Source organism: Thrips palmi, unplaced genomic scaffold, assembly GCF_012932325.1.
Source record: "Thrips palmi isolate BJ-2018 unplaced genomic scaffold, TpBJ-2018v1 HiC_scaffold_19, whole genome shotgun sequence".
Lineage (NCBI taxonomy): Eukaryota > Metazoa > Arthropoda > Insecta > Thysanoptera > Thripidae > Thrips > Thrips palmi.
Genome location: NW_023144628.1, coordinates 10,195,476 through 10,217,325, shown reverse-complemented (window position 1 = coordinate 10,217,325; position 21,850 = coordinate 10,195,476). Strand labels below are relative to the sequence as shown.

At 62.5% G+C, this 21,850-nt stretch overlaps 1 protein-coding gene across 2 annotated transcripts; it reads right to left on the bottom strand.

The window, feature by feature from the left end:
• Window positions 1-6: 6 nt before the first annotated feature.
• On the bottom strand, window positions 7-6,554 carry LOC117646224. 2 transcript variants are annotated; one of them, XM_034387032.1, is made up of 6 exons: window positions 6,419-6,554; window positions 3,935-4,014; window positions 3,213-3,288; window positions 1,853-1,971; window positions 295-390; window positions 7-220 (listed from the first exon to the last, which is right to left on the bottom strand). In XM_034387032.1, the coding sequence occupies exons 1-6, from the start codon at window positions 6,450-6,452 to the stop codon at window positions 44-46; spliced, it is 582 nt and encodes a 193-aa protein (XP_034242923.1). In that variant the 5' UTR covers window positions 6,453-6,554; the 3' UTR covers window positions 7-43. The 2 variants fall into 2 exon arrangements, with proteins under 2 accessions (XP_034242923.1, XP_034242922.1); XM_034387031.1 differs by lacking the exon at window positions 6,419-6,554 and adding an exon at window positions 4,653-4,757.
• Window positions 6,555-21,850: the final 15,296 nt, after the last annotated feature.

Below are 21,850 nucleotides of genomic sequence, written 5' to 3'. Positions count from 1 at the left end.
TCGTTCTTTTTTTTCTATACCCCGAATCTAAGTTGGCCTAGAGCTAGTGCTGCAGGTCCCGAGGAGCGTCCGCGGCCTCGACGAGCTGACCGTGGCCGTGAAGGCCGTCGTCGTGGTCGAGGAAACCGTGGACGCGGAACCTGTAGACGCACGTGAAGTCCGGGTGGCCGTGGTTGCTGTCGATGCGAAGGGCCACGTACCGGAAACTGCCGACGGGTCTCTAGAAACAAAGATTAAAAATTTAACATGTCGAAACAAAAACAAAACCGAGAGGGACAAGCGAGTTGCGCTTACAGGTATCCTGAAGATCTGCAGGGGCAGGTCGTCGATCTTGTAGACGAATCGTCCCAGTTCGACGGCCCGCTCGTCCAACTCGGGGCCCGGCAGGGCCTGCAGCGTGCAGCGCCGATTTCACTTTTAGAAAGGTCAAGACCGGCCGACCGGCACAATAGAACCGGCCCGCGGCGATACCCCCTGCGCGCAAGGACGCTACGCCGAGCGACGCGGAGTATCGCCAGGTAACGCTGGGAGTCGCCTGAAGCCTTAAGCCCGAAGGGCCGTGGCTCTTGAACGTGATGGAATGCCAATGTCGGCGTTACGAGGCAGGAGCCGCCATGCTCAGAGGGGAAAAGGCTTAGCTGCAGCATGCTGCACACAGTAGGCGAACCACGCAGCAGGTTTGCCACCGGGTTGTCCACCTACCAAGATGACGACGTCCTTGGGGGCGGACAGAGTGACCCCGGTGGGGGCCTGGCTGGCGGGGATGTGCTCGATGCTGACGGCGGACAGGTGCACGTAGCCCAGCAGGGAGACGACGGCCACCCCTCGCGCGCCGCGGAACGCCCAGCACGCCCCCGGGCTCATGTCGGGCTGGAGAGATGGAGCGGCGTTTCTCGCGGGAAAAATCATCACAGCAGGCATCCCATCACATCAGCCGACATCGCATCGGCATCGGAGATCACATCACACGGCCACACGGCCCTCGCGGCGTGGCTGGCGTGGCGCTGCGCGGGCGCCAATGGGGACAACCACATCAAACACGGCGAGGCGCGCGCCCCGCCCCGCAACCGTGGCGTGTCCCACTCACACACGCTTCGCGCTTTGCATTCGCACTGATAGGATGGATACACGTCGATGGGGCCCGGCCGGCCCGGCACACTTCGCCATGGTCGCGGGCGAGTTTCTTCGGGATTCGTCTCGCCCGGGCCTCGCTAGCAAGTCGCCAGCAGCGCCAGCTGCCTGGTACATCCCAAACATGATGTCTTTGTCATGTTTGTGTGAGGCAAACAGCCAGCCAGGCATTCTCCCTGTTCCCCGCCCCGCCCCATCCTGTCCGGGCTGGAGGCGGAGGGCAGCCATATTAGCGGCAAGTCTACTGCGTAGCGCCCCGCCCCGCCCCGCCCCGCCCCGCCCCGCCACGCGCCGCGCAAACCGAAACGCCGTTAGAACAACGCGAACAACTTTCCTCCGCCCGGCTTCGCCCCGAGCCCGAATCCCGAACGTTGAGGCGGGGCACTGCGAATTGAATCCCGGCGAGGCGGTTCCGGCCTGGGCCTTGGCTCGGCCTGGCCAGGGCCGGGCCCTGAGCTCGGGAACAGGACTGCTCATTAGCATTCAAACACGGTGGGAAATGGCGGGGCGGGGCGGGGTGGGGTGGACTTTACTTAGTTGTGCAAGTGCAAGCGGCGAGGGATGGATCCCGTCGGACTCTGGAGGCTGGTCCGGTCCCCGCGTCCCCCGCGCGCCCCGCCCCGCCCCGTCACGGCCGGCTGGACTTGCCCGGCCCTGGCGCCGCCGGGCGCTGCGGGGAAGTTCCTTCCTCCGCCTGAAGTGGTAGGCGCAGGAGGCTCACCTGCAGCATGGCGTTGGGGTCGGCGCGCGTGTAGTGGTACAGCCGGATGCCCAGGAAGTGCAGTGAGACGTCCTCGGCCTGGTAGGGCGGCGTGCCCGCCGTGCTCGCCACGCGCCCCCCTGCAACACGCGCTTCCACGTGGCGGTCTCTCCGTCTCTGTCGCACTCGCGGCCTCGCGGCCTCGCGGGCCGTCCTGTACGGGGGTGCGAGAGAGACAGAGTGACGAGCTGCAGGCCGCGCCGCCGCGCCGTCCATCAGTCTTGCCAATCCGATACATCAATCTAGATGATGACGGACAGCCTTTCAGTGACGTGGCGGGGGGGCGGGGCGGGGGCGACAACCCCGAACCATCCACCCGGGCCGGGCCGATAATGCGCGGGAAAGGGAAAGGCACTCCGACGCGGACTAGACGCTGGAATGACACGTCACGTTCCCCGCCAATTTCAACCCAGACAGCGAGGGTTTTGATTTGGCCATCTCGAAATGCGGAATGGACTCGAAGCTGCCTACCACCAGGCGTCTCGATTCGACCCTCCGCCCCACCCTGCCGCCACCACGCGGCACGCCACTGGCACGTCGACTCACCCGCGGACTGCAGGGCGAAGTCCACCAGGCCGGTCTTGTCGTTGTCGCGGAGCCACATCTCCCGGCGCAGCAGCGACGCCAGCTCGGCGCGCAGCCTCGCTGGCGGGGACATCCGACATCATCAACCTGGCCTGGCCTAACCTAACCTGACCCAACCCGGCGGCCGGCACAGCGTAGCACAGCGTCGCCGGAGAGGTAAACACAATCAGGCCGAGCAGGGCCGGGCCGGGGGGCGCCGGGCCGGGGGCCTGTCCGCCACAACGACCCCAGCGTCTGCCTTCTCGGCCTGCCCTAGCCTGTCTGCAGACTGAGTCAGAGTCGTTTTCGTCGCTCAGTCTCTCTCGCAACCATACGGGACGCCATGAGAGCGCGAGAGATGGAGTGACGGAAACGAATTCTCTGAACCAGTCTGCTGGAGCGGCAATCGCGCCAGTGGCCCCACCGCAGCCCGACTCGGCGAGGAGAGCATGCACCGCACTCTGTCTCTCTCGCGCCGCCGCACAGTGGGCCAGAAGCCGGTGGAGGCGGCCAAAACTCTAGACGCGTTTGAGCTCCAGAGTCGCTAAATGGGACTCGAACCGGACGTGTGACCCCACCAATGGATTCCTCGTTCGGAGAGCAATCCATTGGTGGGGTCACACGTTCGGTTCGAGTCCTGCATAGCGACTCTGGAGCTCAAAACGCGTCGAGTTTTGGCCGCCTCCACCGGTTTCTGGCCCACTGTGCGCCGCGGGACGTCGCTTGAGTGCGAGAGAGACAGCGTGCTCGTTCTTACCTTCGGCGCGGTTAACGTGATCGTAAAGCTTGTCGTGCTGCGCCTCCTGCCGCCGCTGCACCGCCAACAGTTTGCTCTGGACAAAGAGACGAAGAGGGATTGGTGTCGCCGCTTGGTCGCCGCGTCCCAGAGCCGCCGCCCCCGAAGGCTGCTGCGATGCAGTGGGAGAGCGAGAGAGAGAGAGGACGCTTTTCTCGCGGCCCAGTAACGACAACATTGTCGGTGAAGCCGATCGCTTTGACGGCGGTCCAAACGAGGGCACGCACTGCAGGCCGATTCGCTCTGTCTCTCTCGCACTCACGCGGTGTGCCACATAAGAGCGAGAGAGCAGAGAGAGAGAGAGAGAGAGAGAGAGAGAGAGAGAGAGAGAGAGAGAGAGAGAGAGAGAGAGAGAGTTTTTTTAGTTTATAACAGGATTTATTGGGGGGTTTTTTAGTTCACAATACGGGCCAAAACGGGGAAGTGTAAAAATTTGTCACAAAAAAAATCATGCTGTTTTGTTGTCTCTTAGAGAGAGAGAGAGAAGTAGAGGGAGCTCTGCACGCGCGGAATGGCTCGGCGAGCGCCTGCAGAGCGGCGGGTAGGCCACCCGGCCCTCTGCACACACCACTGTCCACTGGGCTGCCTATGCTGCCGCCGGCAGGCGTTTCCGCCGTCCATCGGTGGAGTGCGTGCTACACTACAATGGTACAAAAGGGTAGAGTGAGGAGGGCGCCACTGACCATCGAGCTGTCCACTTCGGCGGAGAGATGGTGAAGCTGTCGGCTGAGCACTCTGACGTTGACGTACATTCCGGCCATGGCTGCGAACAAGGCGGGGGAATAGCCATCAGAGGGCCGTGCATAAACCACGCGAAGCCAGGCGTCGACCTCTTGCACGGAGAAGGAGAACAACACGGTAACAACGCGTCTGAGAAAACCAGGACAGAAAGGCTCCAACATTGTACGGAGGGCCCGTTTCAACGACGGTCCTATGGCAAAACTTCCAGGACCCTCCTGGAATATGGAGCGTTTTTTTTTTAGCCGACCACCCGTTTCCAGGACTGTTTTAAAAGAAACGGACGCTTTCGACCGCTTTCGATCAGACGCAGTGGCTGCTTAAAGTCGGCCCAAAACACGATTTTTCAAAAGACATTTGTAACTTTTGATCAACTTTGCGGCAATACTGCTGCCAAACTAAGGCAGATAATCGCACTCCGTAACATAGGCATGGTTAAGGAAGATCCAAAGACTAATTGCCCGTTGAGGGAGGACGAAATACCGCCTCGGATCAGACGCAGTGGCTGCTTAAAGTCGGCCCAAAACGCGATTTTTCAAAGACGTTTGTGACCGTTTTGATGAACTTTGGGACAATGCTGCTTCCAAACTAAGGCGGACCTAACCTAACCGGTGCTTTTATGCAGCACTGCGTCTTTTTTTCTTCCTCTTTTCCCTCACTCACCGAGAGACAAGAGCAGCGTGGAGACCAGCGCCAGGGCGAGGACGACGCGGCGCGCGGCCATGCTCGTCACCCGGAACGCGGCGACCGGGTCGCCGGCCACGTCGCGACCCGGACCGGCGGCGCAACCAGCCAGGCCAGCGGGGCCAGCGCCTGTCAGCAGTGTCAGTCCATTAAACCGCGCCGCGGGCAGGGCAGGGCAGGGCAGGGCAGGGCAGGGCAGGCAGGGCAGGCAGGGCAGGGCAGGCAGGCAGGGCAGGGCAGGGCAGGCAGGGCAGGCAGGGCAGGGCAGGCAGGGCAGGGCAGGGCAGGGCAGGGCAGGCAGGGCAGGGCAGGGCAGGCAGGGCAGGGCAGGGCAGGGCAGGGCAGGACAGGCACGGAGTGCAGCGGGGCACACAGTGGCCCGGAAAGAGAGGCGGCTGCCAACGGCCGTCAAAATGGCCAACGATGGAAAATTCAGGCGCACTGACGGGTCGCGTGATGCGATTCACACGTTCCCCGGTCGCGGCGAACGGTTGCCCTGCGTCACCCCCTATCGGCCATCCCCAACACGGAGTCCATCGCAAAGTCAAAGGGACAAAAAAGGGAAAGAAGAAAGAGGATGAAAGAAAGAGAAAAGATTCCCGCGCGCGAAAACAAGCTCGCTAGGTGATGAATGGCGTTCCCGTTCGTCCGTCGTGAGCACCTCTCTGCTTGGCCGTGCCGCGGTCCTGGTCCGAGACGCGGCGCGGCAGGGCGGCGCTGGCGGGGCGCAGGGCCGAGCAGGAGAAGTCGCTGCAGGAGCGCAGGTCGTAGAAGCGGCCGAAGCGCACTGAAACGGGATAAGAATGAAACGTAAGAATTTGGGGCTAGTTTTTTCCCCGCCGAGTTTGGAACTTTGTCCGCGGCCCGTGGCGGCGAAGGCGTGGGCGGGGCCGCGCGCCGCTCGCGACCAGTCCGTTCTAATCAGAGGCAACTTTGCCTCCCCTCCCCGCCTGTACCGCGCCGTGCCGCCACTGGAGCCTCCGGCCAGGCCATGCTGGGCGCGCTGGGCGTCAACGCGGCAATGGAGAAGTTGGCCGCCGAGTTTACGAACCTCACGTATTTACCGAAGGAAACTTGTGTCCAGCCCTCAACTTTTATCCGGAGACGCCGCCGCGCGCGTCGGGGCCGTCGGGGCCGTCGGGTCGGGGCCGAGGCCGGTCGGCAGTCGGCGCGGGGCAATGCCGGCCGAGGCCGAGCCGCGTGGCCAAACAGGTAAATAATTTGGGGGCCGCCCGCACCGCCCTGTCTCTCGCACCCCGTAGGAACGAGAGCGAGAGCGAGGAAGGCAGAGAGCAAAACGCGCTGTTCGGAATCGGCCGCTGTCAAGGACGTCAAGAACGTGAAGGACGTCAAGGGCGGACCGCTGCTTCCACCTCCTAAGCACAGAAAGCCGGCAACGTGGCGGTGGCGCGCAAACGTTCAGCCACTCCCCTAACCTCACTTCCCGGGCCGCGGCGTGCCTGCGTGTCGCACAGCGACGTAGCCAGGCGAGCCCGGCCCGCGAGAAAGATCACCTCACGACTTTAGACACCTGTATTTATTGAACCAGTGGAGTTGTCCTTACCAAAGATTAACCAAAATGTGCCAAAAGTTTGTCAGAGCAAAGTGGAAAAAAGGTACAAACGTGTTCTCCGGCGCGTTGCCGATGAAAACGACATGCTATCGGTCAACCCTAACCTCGGCGGGTACGCGTCGACTTGTTGGTGATCGTAGGGGCAGGGTGTTTTGCGGAGGCGAGTACTGACCGGTGACGTCGTTGCTGCCGGCGTCCCCGTTCATGGCGTGGCACTGCGTTGCACTGGTTGCAGTGCCGCTGAGCACCGCTGCGCCCAGCCCGCACAGCCGAGCGGGGCGTCGCGCCTACATTGTTGCAGGCGGAGCGGGTGAGGGAGGGGTGGATGAGGGGAGAGGGAGGCTAGGCGCCTCGACGCAATAATAATTATGAATGAAAGTTGGCTGAGGTCTTCGCAGGCCTGCGGCAGGCCGAGGGTGCGGGTTGCGGCCCTCCTGCTGCTCGGGGAGCGAGCGGGATTGAATATTATATCGGGGTGTCCCGTCCGCGCTTGGAGTAATACAGTGGGGAGTCCTAACTGGTGCGGCGGTGGGCCGAGCTGTCTGGCGAATTCTAGAGAGAGAAAACCACCCGGACGGTAATGCACTCCATGAAACCGACCGAATTCATCAATGTTGATTACATCCCGTCCATCTTCTTCGCCTTCTAAATCCATTTTTCAAAACCAGAACCTTCTAAGTTGCCCCAGTCAGGAGCTAAATGGTGGCAAAGTTCAGAAACTATCTCTTTCTCTCTCTACGATTCGCCGGACACCTAGTGCCACGCACAGAAACGCCCCGAACTCCGGAACGGTATGGGTTAGCTCCAATCTGTTTGCATCCCGTAAATCCTCACTCTTTTTGTGACAAGATGAACTATTGGAAAAGTCTCTAAGTTGAAAATCAAGCCTTCAGGGCGTTGGCAAACAGAAAGGTGCAGCTCTAGTTAGGACTCCCTAACAGTATTACTCCAAGGTCCGCGGCCGCGGGCTGGCCCGGGCTGGCCCAGGCTGGCCCGGCCCTGCTGCTGCCCGCTGCTGCCCACTGCTGCCTGCGGCGGCCGAGGCGCGGCGAGGCGCGTGCCCCATTTGCTTAATCATCCCCCCGACGCCGCCACGCCACGCCAGCGTCCGGGCCGCTGCTGCGCTGCTTACCCTTCGGGGCTATCCCATTAGCAGGGCTCCCGTCCCGCCTCCCGGACTCGCCGCTGACGCGGGCCTCGGCTTGGCTCGGCTTGCCGCTTGGCGGGGTCAGCTGGACACGGGTCTCGACTCTCGAGCCACGAAACAAAACAAGTTTTCATTTTGTTGTTGTGGCAACAGCTGCGCCCGAGGCCCCGCCGGGGTTGTCGATGACCCTACAGCAGCGCCCAGACCCTATTCGTGCAGGACACATGGGCCGCGTGACAACGGAGTGCCCCATCCGATGAAGGGTGCGCGCCAGACCCTCCCCTCCCCTCCCCGCCCCGCCTGGAGCGCGAGGGCGGTGGCGGGCCGGGCCCCTCGGCGGGCTGCCGCCGCTGCCGGGCGCAGTGCGCGCGGAGACGCCCCCCGCTACGGACGTGGCAGCACCAGCACCGAGCCCCTTGCCTCCGCGCCAGCCGCACGGCCGCACGCGTGCTCGACGAGTGCCCCTGGCAGTGCCCCAGGCAGTGCCCCAGGCAGTGCCCCAGGCAGCACGCCAGACCGCGCCGGGGCCGCGCCGGGCGGCGGGGCGGTCGTGCCGCGCGCCACGCCATGCTCGTCCTCGTGCTCATGTTCCTGTTCCTCGTCACCCTGCTGGGCTCGTACCTGGACTCCGTCTGCTGAAGGGAAGGCCCGCCGCTGCCCCGCCACCCCGCCTCGCCAGCAGCATGGTACGTCAGTGCGTCGCCTCGCCGCTCGCGACGACGCGCTCCCCGGGGGACTGACGAGGGGACTCTCGGAGACTCACGGACCGAGTGCATGTCGAGCTGTACTGTGCATGGTAAAAAGTTCCCCTCATCTAGCGAAAAATAATACAAAAATTAGCTGCGCCGTCAGAAACAGTGTGTTCATGCTGCCAGAAAATTGGCACCCGTGCGACTCCGGTTTTATTTATTTTTTGTGGAGGGGGTCGTTGTGGTGGGCTGCGAGGCGCGGCACGAGAAAAAAGGAAAATCGGGCGCCGCGTGTAACCGTCGGGTCACTGGGAGGCTGGGGCAATTTATTTGTTGAAAGCATGCGGCTTCGGCCGAGAAAAGTCTGCTGGCTCGCGGTGTAATTATGTTGTTTCTGATTGCGACTTGAATGTTCGACCCTCTTGCGTGGTTTTACAGTTGATCAACTAATTAGAAACTTGCAGGGAAATTTTGCTCTTGACGGGGTGTTGGATGATCCTGGAACTGGACCGGTGCGACGCGCCCGTCGTCGCTGCCTGCTTGTCAGTGCGGTGTGGTGCCGTGTGGTGCGGTCGCGGGGCGCGCCCCGTCCAGGCCACGTAGCCCCAACTCCGGGGCGCCCCGTGCCCCGCCTAGCAGGTTCTTCGCTCTGTCTCTCTCGCTCTAACGTGGCTTCCCGAATACGTGCGAGAGAGACAGAGTGACGAAGGCGCTGCTGGCCTCACCCTGTGAGCCTTGGCCTCTACGCCAAGTCAATAAATCCCTCGTCTGGAATGTAATATGCATGGACGGTAGCGCGGCGGTCTGTCGCGACAGTCGTAGCCCCCACCTCTTTCCCCCTTTTCTCTCTGAGTGGCGCGTCGGCGTAGCCGCTTTTATACGATTCGCGAATGGGACACGGTGTAGGAGCACCCCGGACAACAACGCGACACGACCTTGGTCCTCGGTCCTTGGTTTCGACCCCTGGCCGGGCGGGCGGTCGGGCTCAAGTGATTTTTATGCCTTTGTCTCGGCCACGCGCCCTGGCGCCGGCGCCGCGGCCCCTGCGAAAGGCCCCCACTCCGGGGGACGACCGGGACGACGGCGACGTGGCGGCCCCGGGGCCCCGCTCCGTTTCCGCGAACAACCTTCTTTTGTCTCTGCCTGCGGTGTCCGAAGCGAGCTGACGGCTGGCCCGGGCTGACCCACTGACATTTCAGCTGTCCGCCACTGTCCGCCCTCACCCCGTCCGCCGTCCGATCGCTCGGCCAGCAGCAAGGCCAGCAGGGCCACAGCGGGGGCAGCGAGGCCAGCTGCCGGAATCAGCAATAAATTTGGAAGAAAGGCAAAGAAAGCAGTGTGAATCGTCGGGAGAGGATTGTTGTCGCCACGCGGTATGCAGCCGAAACTGCGACGAAGCTTTCGAGCTAGTATCGGACAATGATACCAACCGGCACTTTATTTCGGGCGTTTCTTTTACCCTTACCCCTGACACTCACCGAGGGACAGGCGGACAGACAAACAGACAGACTGTCAGACCGGGGTTTTGTATTAACAGTTTTGCGAGACACTGTCTCTGAACGGCGCATGCATACAGTCGCATTGTGTACAGCAGCATAAGCGGGAAGTGGGAACACTGAGTGTGTCTGTGGAAGGGGGTGGCAAGGCGGATCCTTTGCTGAGCTAGTGTTATCGTGGCACGCACCGATGCTTCCAAAACAGCTCGTGTGCCTCGCCCGGCCGGCCTTCAGACTGATTCCGAGAGTCGTTTTCGTCGCACTGTCTCTCTCGCCTCTTTACGCGACGCCCCACGAGTGCGAGAGGGACAGAGCGACGAAAACGGCTCTCGGAATCAGTCTCCTAGCCGCTGTTGGGGACTCGTGGGACTCGTCGAGCCGAACAGAAACGGACCAAACGGACGGCATGGCGGGCGAGCGTGTATGGATATTATCCACACTGGGGGATGCCAGGAGCTGGCCGGCGGCTGGCGGCGCGGCTAGCTAAGCTGGCTGCCTGCCTGGCTGGCCGCCTAGCTGCCTGCCTGTCTGTGCGGCTGGCTGCCTGGCTGCCTGGCTGTGCGGCGCGGCTGCCTTCCTGCCTGGCTGGCCGCCTAGCTGCCTGCCTGTCTGTGCGGCTGGCTGCTCTGGCTGCCTGGCGGTGCGCCGCGCCGCGGTCTCACATGACGATGCGGTGGTGGTGCAAATGGGCCATCCGTCTCCCCCGCAGGCTGCAGGCCCTGCAGGCCATGCTGCACTGCGCCGTTCGGCCGCGCTGCGCTGTCCGCTCCACTGCAGCAACTTGTCTCTGTACCAGGCTGCAGGCTTGGCAAAGATCTGAAGAAACAAACTGGAAATTTCAAGAGGGTCCGTCTCCGCGCGGGTGCGAGAAAATGGCCGCGGGCGATAATGATTGTTGATTTTCCGGCCACTTGTTTTTCACGCAGAGCGACGCAGAGTAATGCGGGCCGCTCGGGCTGGCCGGGCCGCGCGCGGTTGCCAAGTTTGCGGCCGCGGTGGCTGCGGACCACCGAACGCGGACCGAACGCGGACCGAACGCGCGCCGCCATGTTCGCGTCTCTCCTCTCCGCATCCCCTTCCGAACTTTCCCCGGTCGAATACAAAGTCAGTCCGAAAGTTGCCCATGGCGACAGCAAATTTTTAGCGTCGCGTCACACGCCGGTCGAGCCCATTTCATTTTTCCATACCGGGAGGAAGACTCTCGTGGAATCCCATTCGCAGAACGGATGGATGAGGGCCTTGGATAAGGGGGGGGGGAGCGGGCAAGAGCGGGTCAAGAGTCCCCCGTTGTCCACGGACTAGCAAAATCATGAAGTGGCTCACTGTCTCTCTCTGTCCCCCACAGGAGCCAGCCCAGCCAGCCCAGCCGGCCCAGCCAGCCCCGTCGGCGTGAGGCCGCCGCCCCCAAGGCCGCCCCGCCATGGGGGACGCCGCGGACCGCAAGGCGTCGGGCTCGGCGTCGCAGCTGTCCATCGACAGGGCGGCGCTCATCCTGCTCCGCGTCAAGCGCGTCTTCCGCAAGAAGAAGCAGCAGCGCAAGGAGAAAAAGTGAGTGAGCGCCTTCTCCTTGCCCGTGCCGAACTAGCGTCCCGCCCGCACCGCCCGCCAGCATGCCAGCATGCCAGCGCGCCTTCCTCCGGCGAGCGGCGGGCTGCGCGGCGGCATGGAATAGCCCTGGAAGTCTGTGGCTGCGCTAGACTTACATGGCCATTCCTTGCTGTCTCGCGGCCCCAGGCGTCGTCGTCGACCCGTCACAGCGAGCGTCTCCACCACAGGAAGACGACGACATCGACGGATGCAACGCGCATCGTGGAAATCGACTCGTTTTGCAGTGGTGTTGCGGTTATCGGGATTGCCCGAATACAATTAGATCTTGCCTGTTTCTTCGTAAGCGCCGGATCGGCGCGAAAACAATTAACGCGCGTGAAATTGCGGTGCCGGCGACCCCCCTCCCCCGGGCCCTCCCCCCGGGCCCTCCCCCCGGGTCGCTGGTGTGTCTTACCCCCAATTAGCCGACCCCTCGGCAATGAATGATTCACCGGGTGGGGGCGGGAGGCGCGCCCGCACGGCCCGCGCGGCCGGCACGCCAGTCCGATTGGACGTCGCGCAGGCCGCGCCGCCCGCGCAGGGCGAGTACGTCTGGAGGGGCTTACGGGTTTCGGGTTTCCGACGGGCCGGGAGTGATGGCCTCGGCCAGCCTCGGCCTCACGGCTCGCGGCGTCGGCGGGGAGGTTTGCCGCGTGGTTCCACTCCCCCGCCCCGCCCCGCCCCGCCCCGCCCCGCCACTGCTTCGTGACGCGCCGCCAGGGCCAGGCCGGGCCAGGCGAGCAGGGCCGGGCCCTTGCCTGTCTTGGTTTATTACGCGTCCCTTATTGATTGCGTTGTCTAGGGCCTCTAGGGCCTGTAGGCCCCTAGGCCGCCTCTAGGCCTCTAGGGGTCGATGCCACGCGTTGTTGTCGCGCCCCGGCTTCCCCCGCCTCCACGCCGTGCCGCCGTGCCGCCGTGCCGCGTACCTCGGCCGTGGTGTGCGAGTGTCCTCCGCCCTCCGCGCAGCCCTCCGCCCCGCCGTCCCGAACCCAGCCGTGAACGAGGGCGTCTGATGTCTCCACGCGTTTTCCGGCCCGCTGTGCAGCAATGGCCCGGCCGGGCTGGGCCCGCTGCTTTGTCCAAGGCTTTGCCGCACGCCCTGCTCGTCCTGCAGGCCGATGCCGAGCGGGGCGTCCCCGTCGGGGAGGAGGTGGACTGTCACGCACGGTTGTAGCTCGCTGCTAAATAACTCATTGCTTCTTTCTGGCTCTCACGGCACCTTTGTTTTTTCACAAGAGATCTTCGGTTTCACTAGTGATCTTCGGTTTCACAAGCGATCTTCGGTTTCACAAGAGATCTTTGGTTTCACAAGGAAGCTACGGCCGAGACTTGCAAATCGAACGAAGGCACAGTGTCTGAAGCCCCTGCGGTGGAGCGGGTAGGCCACACTGCGAGCGCCACGCTCGCGCGTCCGACTGGTGGCCTATGCAGCCCGTTGCAGGCGCTCGCGCGTCTGCGTACGTAGTCTGCGTGCGGCGGGTGCGCACAGACATTGGCGCCCCCGCGGAGCATGAAAAGTCGGTCCCCCGTGCCGCGCGTCCTCGTGCTGGGTGTGGATAGTGACCTTGGTGACCTTGTTGACCTTGTTGACCAGCGCTGGCTCCGGGAGAGGGAGGGGGGGGGGGGGCGTCCTGTCCGGCCGTTAGGGAGCGCTCCCCTCTCCTCCAGGGCCTCCATGGCCTCCAGGGCCGCACCCTTATTCACCTGTCTGCTTGTCGCGCTGACGCGGTTTCCATGTCGACAGGTGTAGTGGCGCGGCCGCTGCGGCGGGGGAAGGGGAGGGGGCGGCGGTCCCCGTGTGTCTGTGTGCGTGTGTCGCTATCGCCGTGAAAACGTGATGGAGTTTTAATGCCCCACGCTCATGACTGCCATGACTGCGCGCCGCGTATGCGCCCTGCGCCTCAACCCGAGAGGAGGAGTCCGCGGTGCGGTCTATCGGCACGGCGTCATTGCAGGCGCGCGCACACTCACTCACACACACATACACACACACACACTCACTCACACACACACTCACACACACACTCACACACACACACACACACACACTCACACACACTCACTCACACACACACACACTCACACACACACACACACTCTCTCTCTCACACACACACACACACACACACACACACACTCACACACACACACACTCACACACACACACACACTCACACTCACACTCACTCACACACACACACGCACTCACACACACACACACACACACAACACAAACACAGGCGCGCAAGTCGAGGCGTTGTCGACAAATGGCGCGGCCACGCGGCCACGAAGCGAGCGCAGGGTCCCCCGTGGTTCCCCACGGTGGGCCCACAGCCACAGCCCACAGCTTACAGTTGCTGCTCCAAACTTGAATGGAGTTCTTAATGCTCATTCTGGCCGGGCGCACTCCGCCACTCCGCCCTGCTGTCCCCGTCCCCCCCCCCCTCCTCCCCGCCAGCCCTGCACATCCAAACTTTCAGGAACTCGTTCGTGCCGCGTGCCGCCGCGGCCGAGGTCGGGGCGGGAGGCTTGAAACCGAAAAAGGGTTCGCCGCACTATTGGTCGATATTACGGGCGCTGCACAGTTTGTGCAGCTCCATCATGCCAACCGTAATTAGTGACAGCAAAGCATAGTCATTTCCTTCTCGTCTTGCTTGTTGTTTGGGGGATTGGCGTCTGGCTGAAGCGGTTCGGCCGTGGCCATACTGCACTGCTAGAGGTCCGCGACAACAGTCAGGTGAGGGTGAATCCTAACCCAACCTAACCGAACCCAACCTCACCCAACCCAACCGACCTAAGCCAACCCAACCTCACCTCACCCCACTCAACCTAACCTCACCCAACTCAACCCAACCCAACCTAACCCAACCCAACCTAACCCAACCTAAGCCAACCCAACCTCACCCTATCTAGCCAGGCACCGCCAAAAGCAGCGCCGCTCTGGCCGTTGGGCCGACCTGCGCGCGACGCCGGCAAGCGCTTCCCACGCTGCCGCTACGGCGGCCGCTACCGCTTTTGATGAGTTTAATCCGCCGGGTGATTTGCGAGCCTCCCTTCCGCACCCCTTTTCCTCCTTCCTGCCACCTGGCGGCGTAAATTTTACGCCGCGACTACGTGAGGAGTGGAGGGGGGGATGGTGGAGGATTTACGCCGACAGTAATGCGCTGATGAATTGCGCATCCTTGGTCCGCCGGCCGCTTGCGATAACGCGATAACACGATAACGCGGTGACGCCCGCTGCAGCACACTGCACTGCAGCACGATGCTGCACGATGCTGGTCCGCCAGTGCCGCCAACCGGCCGGTTCGGCAACAGCAGCGAGCCGCTCTGTGCACAGTGGGCCAGAAGATCGGCGTCGGCGGCCAAAACTCTAGACGCGTTTTGAGCTCCAGAGTCACTGAAAGACGCTCAAACCGAGCGTGTGACCCCACCAATGGATTCCTCGTTTGAAGAGCAATCCATTGGTGGGGTCACACGTTCGGCTCGAGCCCCATTCAGCGACTCTGGAGCTCAAAACGCGTCGAGAGTTTTGGCCGTCTCCACCGATCTTCTGGCCCACTGTGCTGTGGCGCGCCGCGTTGCACCGCGGTGTTTCCAGCTTTCCTGCCGATGACGTTCGCTGTATCGGAATCGGATGCTCGGCGCACTTGACCCGGGGCCTTGCTCGGGGCCGAGTGGACCGCAAGCCAAACGCAGCCAACCACAGCCCTCCAGACTGCAGGGCCAGCCACGCTCCCGCCACGCTCCCGCCACGCTCCAGCCACGCTCCCGCCACGCTCCCGCCACGCTCGCGCCACGCTCCCGCCACGCTCCCGCCACGCTCCCGCCACGCTCCCGCCACGCTCCGCCACGCTCAGCCACGCTCCAGCCACGCTCCCGCCACGCTCCCGCCACGCTCCCGCCACGTTCCAGCCACGCTCCAGCCACGCTCCAGCCACGCTCCAGCCACGCTCCCGCCACGCTCCGGCCACAGCCACGCTCCGCGTCGCGTGACTGCCACCGCCGTGGAGCGCGGAGCGACGACTGACGTGATAAATAAAATATCGACGCGGCGGTGTAAAATATGATCCGGTCTAGGCCGTGCCGTGGCCGTGCCGAGGCCGTGCCGTGGCCGTGCCGTGGCCGTGCCATGCCGTGCGGTCGTGGCGGCACTGAGTGGGAGGGATGCCTGCAGGGCGGCGCACAGTGGGGTAGAAGACCGGTGGAGGCGGCCAAAACTCTAGACGCGTTTTGAGCTCCAGAGTCGCTAAATGGGCCGCGAACCGAACGTGTGACCCCACCAATGGATTGCTCTCCGAACGTGGAGTCCATTGGTGGGGTCACACGATCGGTTCGAGTGCCATTTAGCGACTCTGGAGCTCAAAACGCGTCGAGAGTTTTGGCCGCCTCCGCCGGCTTCTGGCCCACTGTGCGGCGCAGGGCTTGTGTTCGATTGGCTCGAAAGCGAGCAGCAGCCGAGAGGGAGAGAGGAATTTAACCGCCCAAAGAGTATGGTGTGCTTTGGCAGTGTTGTGTGTTTCACTGGTTCAACTCCCTGAAGCGTCTACACTGTAGACTCTACAGCACCAAAACTAGCCTGCTGTTGCTGCTGCGCCCCCATCCGGCCGTCCGGCCGTGCGGACCATTGGGGACTTAGTGAGGCGGGGCGGTCCTTGGGGAGACTACAGTGTGCACGCAGGGCACACGCAGTGTTCTTGACCTCGCCGCTTGTAGGCCTCCGCTATAAACTATAAAAGAATCCTAGTAAATGAGATTGGAAACCATAATGGGTCGAAACGGTTTAAAGTTGTTTTGAAAACGTGAGTCAGGCTGACTATTGCGTGGCCCCAGCGTCTACACTGAAAAAAAAGTGTAATTAAATTTACCACACTGATCCTAGTTAAACGAGCATTAGTTGATATGACTAGAATTCTAGTCATTTTCACTACATTTTTAGTTACATCTACCAGTATGGGTGTGGTAACATTTACCAGCCATCTACGTAGTTAAAAAAATCTAAGCCCGCGAATCGTCCCTCTTCAACAGGGCGATGGCTTCGGACCTTCCCCTATGCCTTTGCTCGGCGTGCGACTCGGCGTGCGATCAGTATGGGAGCAGTGTTGCCGCAAAGTTGGTCAAAACGGCCTGTGCCTTCGGCCTGGCCAATGGCCTTGGCTTCTCCTTCCACCCAATCGGCCAGCTGGTTCCATCGGCAGCAGTCTCGCATCACTCATGGTCTGGGGCTGGCGGGGCTGGCGGGGCTGGCCGCCGCGATGGGGTGTAGCAGCTTTGTGGAGGCGTGTCTGCCACACTGGCTGGGCTCCGCTGCGCCGCCGCGCCGCGGCGCCGTGTAGCGACAAATGGCCCTTGCCCTCCGCGGCCTCCGCACCCCTGCGCCCCTGCGCCCCGAGACCCCCCACCGCGTGGCCGGAGGCTATCGGGAGAGCCGCGCTCCGCTCGGCCCCCGGGGCCGCCACTGGCCCGGGACCCAAAACCCGGGCCCGCCCCTGCAGTCTCATTACATGGTTCGGTCGCACCCATGGCCCGCCAGTGCGCCCGCCAGGGCGGCCCCTGTGAGTGCGAGCGAGACAGCGACAGCGTGGTCGCGGTGGCGCACAGTGGGCCAGAAGACTGGTGGAGGCGGCCAAAACTCTGGACGCGTTTTCAGCTCCACAGTCGCTAAACAGGACTTGAATCGAACATGTGACCCCATCAATCGATTCCTCGTTCAGAGAGCAATCCATTGGTGGGGTCACACGTTCAGTTCGAGTCCCATTTAGCGACCCAGGAGCTCAAAACGCGTCAAGAGTTTTGGCCGCCTCCACCAGTCTTCTGGCCCACTGTGTGGCGTTCCAATCAGCGCGGCGATGGACAGCAGTCGACAGCGCGACAGCGCGGGATTAGCGCGTCATCACGCCGTCCCGCCCAGCGACTCCAACACCGCTTGCGTCGCTCTGTCTCCCTCCCACTCATAGGCCGTTCCGTAGGGCGTGAGAGAGACAGAGCGACTGAACGCTGTTTGGAATCGGTCGTCTTGAGCGCCTTCGCCCCGGCGCGGCGGTGGCCTTGTCCCCCCCCCCCCCCCGTCCACGACGGCGTGCTTGTGTGCCCTGCGGCCCTGTGGCGTGGCGCGTACTGTAGCGTGTGCCGGCGTCGAGGCGGGGGGCCGAGCCGTGCGGAGCATACTGCACCGTGCCGGCCAAGCCGGGGCCGCCGCGGCCGCGCCGAGGCCCTGGCGCGCCCTGGCGGAGGGGAGGGGAGGGGAATCCCAGCAGATCCCATCCTGATCGACTGATGGCATGCGCGAGGCTTGATGCGGCAAGTTGAAGGGGGAGGGTGGGGGGTGGGGGTGTCCTCTGCGGGCGCGGCCGGGCGCGGTTGAAGTCCCGCAAAGCCGAGGGGGCAAAAACTCGCGCAATCATGTGTACACGGCCCCCGAAATCACACAAGAATCATTGAGAATCACGCGAAATCAAGCAATCCGAAATCAGCCAAAATCACTAAAATCGACCGAAATTAGGCAGAATCACACGAAACCAGGCCAAATCAGTCCGAAATCATTTCTCTCCGAACACAATCACACGCAATCACGCTCAACATCACCCTGGTGCGTCGCGAAATAAGGCAAAATCAGCCATGAAATCAATTAAAACCATGCGCAATCATTGCGTTTTCCGAATCATGTGTACACGAAAATCCCGAGTTTTTGCCCCCTCGCGCAAAGCAGTGCACGCCGCTGCACCACGGGCCGCGAACCGCGACGGCCTCACGATTCAGAGGACGCAGCGCCGCGGCAAAACGATGACGATGGATTTTTCCGCCGCGAGCACGACCAGCACGACCAGCACGACCACGGGGCACGTCCTCCGTGCTTCCTGCTTCCCGGTGGAACGAGAGGCAAACAAGAAGAGGGCAGAGCAACTTACTTTTTCTTCTCTGGGCTGGCTGGCTGGCTGGCTGGTTGGCTGGCTGCTTGGCTGCCGGCGATGTCGTGGTGAGAATGGCTTCGTTCTAATTTCACCACGAAGCCATTCTCACCACGACATCGCCTGCAGCCAGTCAGCCAGCCAGCCAGCCAGCCCAGCTGAGTATCACCACGGCCCGGAGGACAAGGCGGCAAGGCGACGAGGCGACGAGGCGACGAGGCGACGAGGCCTGCAAAGTGGGGACAATGTCATCCGAGCATCCATCAGCGCCTCCGCGGACCGCCGCCGCTCTTTGGCCCCGCGCCCCGCGTCCCCGCGGCGGAGAGGGGAAGGGGGGGGGGGGGGGGAGGGGGGTGGAGAAAGAGTGCCTCGAGTGTCCGGGACGCGGCGCAGCGCGGCACCCCGCTCCACCCCGGTGGCGTGCGACCGTAAAGGGCGTGGCGGAGTGGCGAGTGGCGGAGGGAGCCCCAGCCTGCCCCAGTCCCCTCGGGGTGCTCGGGGAGCCCGATGGTGGCCACCAAGGCCGCGGCCGTGGCGGCCGTGACGAGGGACCCCGCGGGGGGCACCCGGAGCCACTGTAAAGAGATAAGACACCGCAGAGCGCGCAAGGCTCGCAAGGCGCGCAGAGCCCCCCTGGGCCGGGCCGGGCCGGGCCGGGCCTCGCACCCCCGTCCTCCCCGTCAACGGCCCCGCCGCGTCCGAGGCCGGCGTGGAGGCCGGCGTGGAGGCCACGCACGCCATCGCAGTCGGTACGACTCGCTCCTCATTTATTTATCCCCCCCCCCGCCTTTTCGGTGGTGCGTCGCTGTTTTCCATCGAACCAATGGGAGCGTGGCACTGGCTGCGCTGGCTGGCTGCTCCGTCTGGGCGGCCCTTCGAACGGGGAGGGCAGCGAGCGTGGCCCTGTTGGGTCCAAACAGCCCACACTCTAAATGTTCTTCAGTGAAGATTCTCCATATTATGGTGAAAATGTTCCATATTATGGTGGTGCAGCTGACTTCGTAACATACCATTCAGAATTCACTGTACCTTATAGATATTTTTACGAATTTCGTTGGTATTATGGAGAAAACCTTCGCCATAATATGTTGGTGCAGCCTTTCACCGTAAGACATTTACAGTGCATAAGTCAGGTGCAAACCACGCTGCGGACCCTGCGGACAGGATCAGCCCACGTCGACTCAACGAGTGCTGCTTTCATCGCTCCGTCTCTCTCACCCAATCAGTCCGCTGCGATAGTGTGCGCCTTTCTGCGGCGTATGAGCAGCGGGTCGTTTTTGTAGCGCAGTCGTCGAGGACAGGAAGCGAGTCGCGATCCCGCAGCAATAAGCGAAGCATAGCACCGCTCTACCACCGTAACGGCGTGACCGAGAGCGCAGACACACAGCGTGTTGTGGCGTGTGTGCGTGTGCTGATGGCACTCTAGTCGTCATACCTGGAGTGCCATTGGGGCACGCGCCGTGCCGCGCCGTGTCGTGCTCGAGGTCGCGCCGCCCCTCGACAGAAATGAGAAATCGCATGAACACGTCGCGGTTCGAACAGCAGCTCGCGTCCCCTCCGCCCCGCTGCCCCACTTCGCCGCCCCGGGCATGTGTGCGATTACTCGATGCTTTTATCTTTTTTGCTTTTCATATTCCCTTGGTTTCCAGCGTCGTCATTTGGGGGCGGCCAGCGCGGCCGGCGCGCAAAACGCGGCAAAACGCGAACGCGCTGATGAAAAATATGGCCGTGTGTGTGTGTGTGTGTGTGTGTGTGTGAGTGTGTGTGTGTGTGTGTGTGTGTGTGTGTGTTTGGCGCCCGCTCATGCGCGTATGCCTGGCTGCAGCCGCGTGCCAGCACCGGGCAGGAAAGTAATAACCGAAACCAAACTTGCGGACCGGCGCGGACGAGAGTGAAATTGGAAAGGAGAGGCAGTTGGAGCGCGCGGCGGGCAAAGCGGGGCGGGGCGAACTTGGCAAACAACTCGACGCCTGTTGGGGCCCCGCAGCCGCAGCGGCCCGCAGCACCGCGGCCCCACAGTGTGGCTCCACACGGGGGTCATCGGGTGCCCCCGACGGTGCCCCTTTTGGCATTGTGGGCGCGCGGCCGACGCCTTGTATTCCTCCTGGAGGCGAGGGAATTCTACTCCGTACTCCGTGGCGACAGGCACCAACTAGAGGGCTAGAGGCCGGCTGCTGACTTGGCGACGAGGCCGGACGGGGCAGTGTACATGTGACCCTCGTGCTCGTGGCCGGCGCCACCCGACACCTGTAACGCGGGCCGGGCAGATTCCGAGGAAGGTCTCTCTCTCTCTCGCACACTCATAGGGCGTACCACCTCGGTGCGAGAGGGACGGAGCGACGGCCGATGACGGCCATCGCCCGTTGGACATTAGAGGGCACAGCACAGCCCGGCCTTTGCCTACCAATTACTCAAGTACAGTAGCCTTGAAAGGGCGCTACTTCGGCGGGGCCGGCAGGGCGGTGCGCCGCGGTGCGGTCAGGTATCGGTTTCCCCCTCAGGGTAAGGGCCTCGCGCGCCCTTGCACCTCAAGGGCCTCTGTCTTGATCGCTCTCTCTCTCTCTCACTCGCTCTTGGTTGGCGGACTCGCGCACCGAGGAGTCCTTCAGGAATGCCAGGAGCACGCACTCACGGGACACCCACAACCCAAATCGTCAAGATTTAAGTTTTAGCAGATTTTTATTTTCGGCGCAAAGTTGCCGCCACTCGACTCCCAGTATGACGTCGTCGTCGACGCCGCGGTGGCCGCGACCGCATGTTTTGAGGAGCTCCGCCACCTCGGCCGGCCCTCTACCGTGCGTGGAGGGTGTTAGAGCGCGGTGGTGCCGAACGCGTCGAGCTTCTCTAAATAAGCGCCGCGGCCAGGAGCGCTAGAAGGGCCAGAAGGGCCCCGCCTTCAACAATGAGGCTTGCCGGATGAATCGGCGGCGGGGCGGGCTGGGGTAGGGGGAGGGGGAGGTGCGGCGGGGAATTAAGATTTACTCAGCGGGGCAGACAAGTGAAAGGGAGCGGCGGGGAGGCGGATAAGGAGAATAAAAAGCACCAGAAGGGACAAAAAATCTCATTCAACGAACGTTAATGAAAGCAGATGATCCATCGCGATTCACAACTGCTGTGATAGCCAAGAGGTTAGAGACGTGGGATCGAATTACCACAGGTGCGCGTTCGAATACCAGCGCCACATACGTTTTTTCGACTTACTATCCTAAGGGTGGTGGTTCGAGGCCATCCGAGCGGAGCCGTGTGCAACAGACCCACATGCCGGAGGTTCGACTCCTAACAAATATTTCCATTTAATTTTACTGCCTCACCCAGTGCGGTTGAAACCCGTGAACGTGAGCCCATTCCATGCATGGGACGTGGTGGTCCAGGGAGTAGAGGCGTCGGTTCCTAATACTAGGGTCGGCGGTTCGACTCCCCCAACTTCTTGCGAAATTTTGACCGGTTCGGTCGAGTCCTGTTGCGTCAAGAACCCACCTCACGCCGGTTCACTCATCATGGGCCGTGGTGGCCGAGAGCGTAAAGTCGTGTGATCCCGATGGCGGGGTCCGGGGATCGAATCCCATCATCTCATTACATTTTTCGACCGCCTTCCTCCCACTGCAACTCAAACCCGTCGTCCAACACGCTGCCAGACGTACAAGCGTGATAGCGTAGTGGTCAGAGTCACATTCACCTGGCCACTCCGCTGTGGGTGTCTAAAAAGCAATCCGCTTCGGCGGGTTGGCCTCGGCACTGGAGCGATGGAGTATTTGATCCATCAATCCAGACCATCCGGTG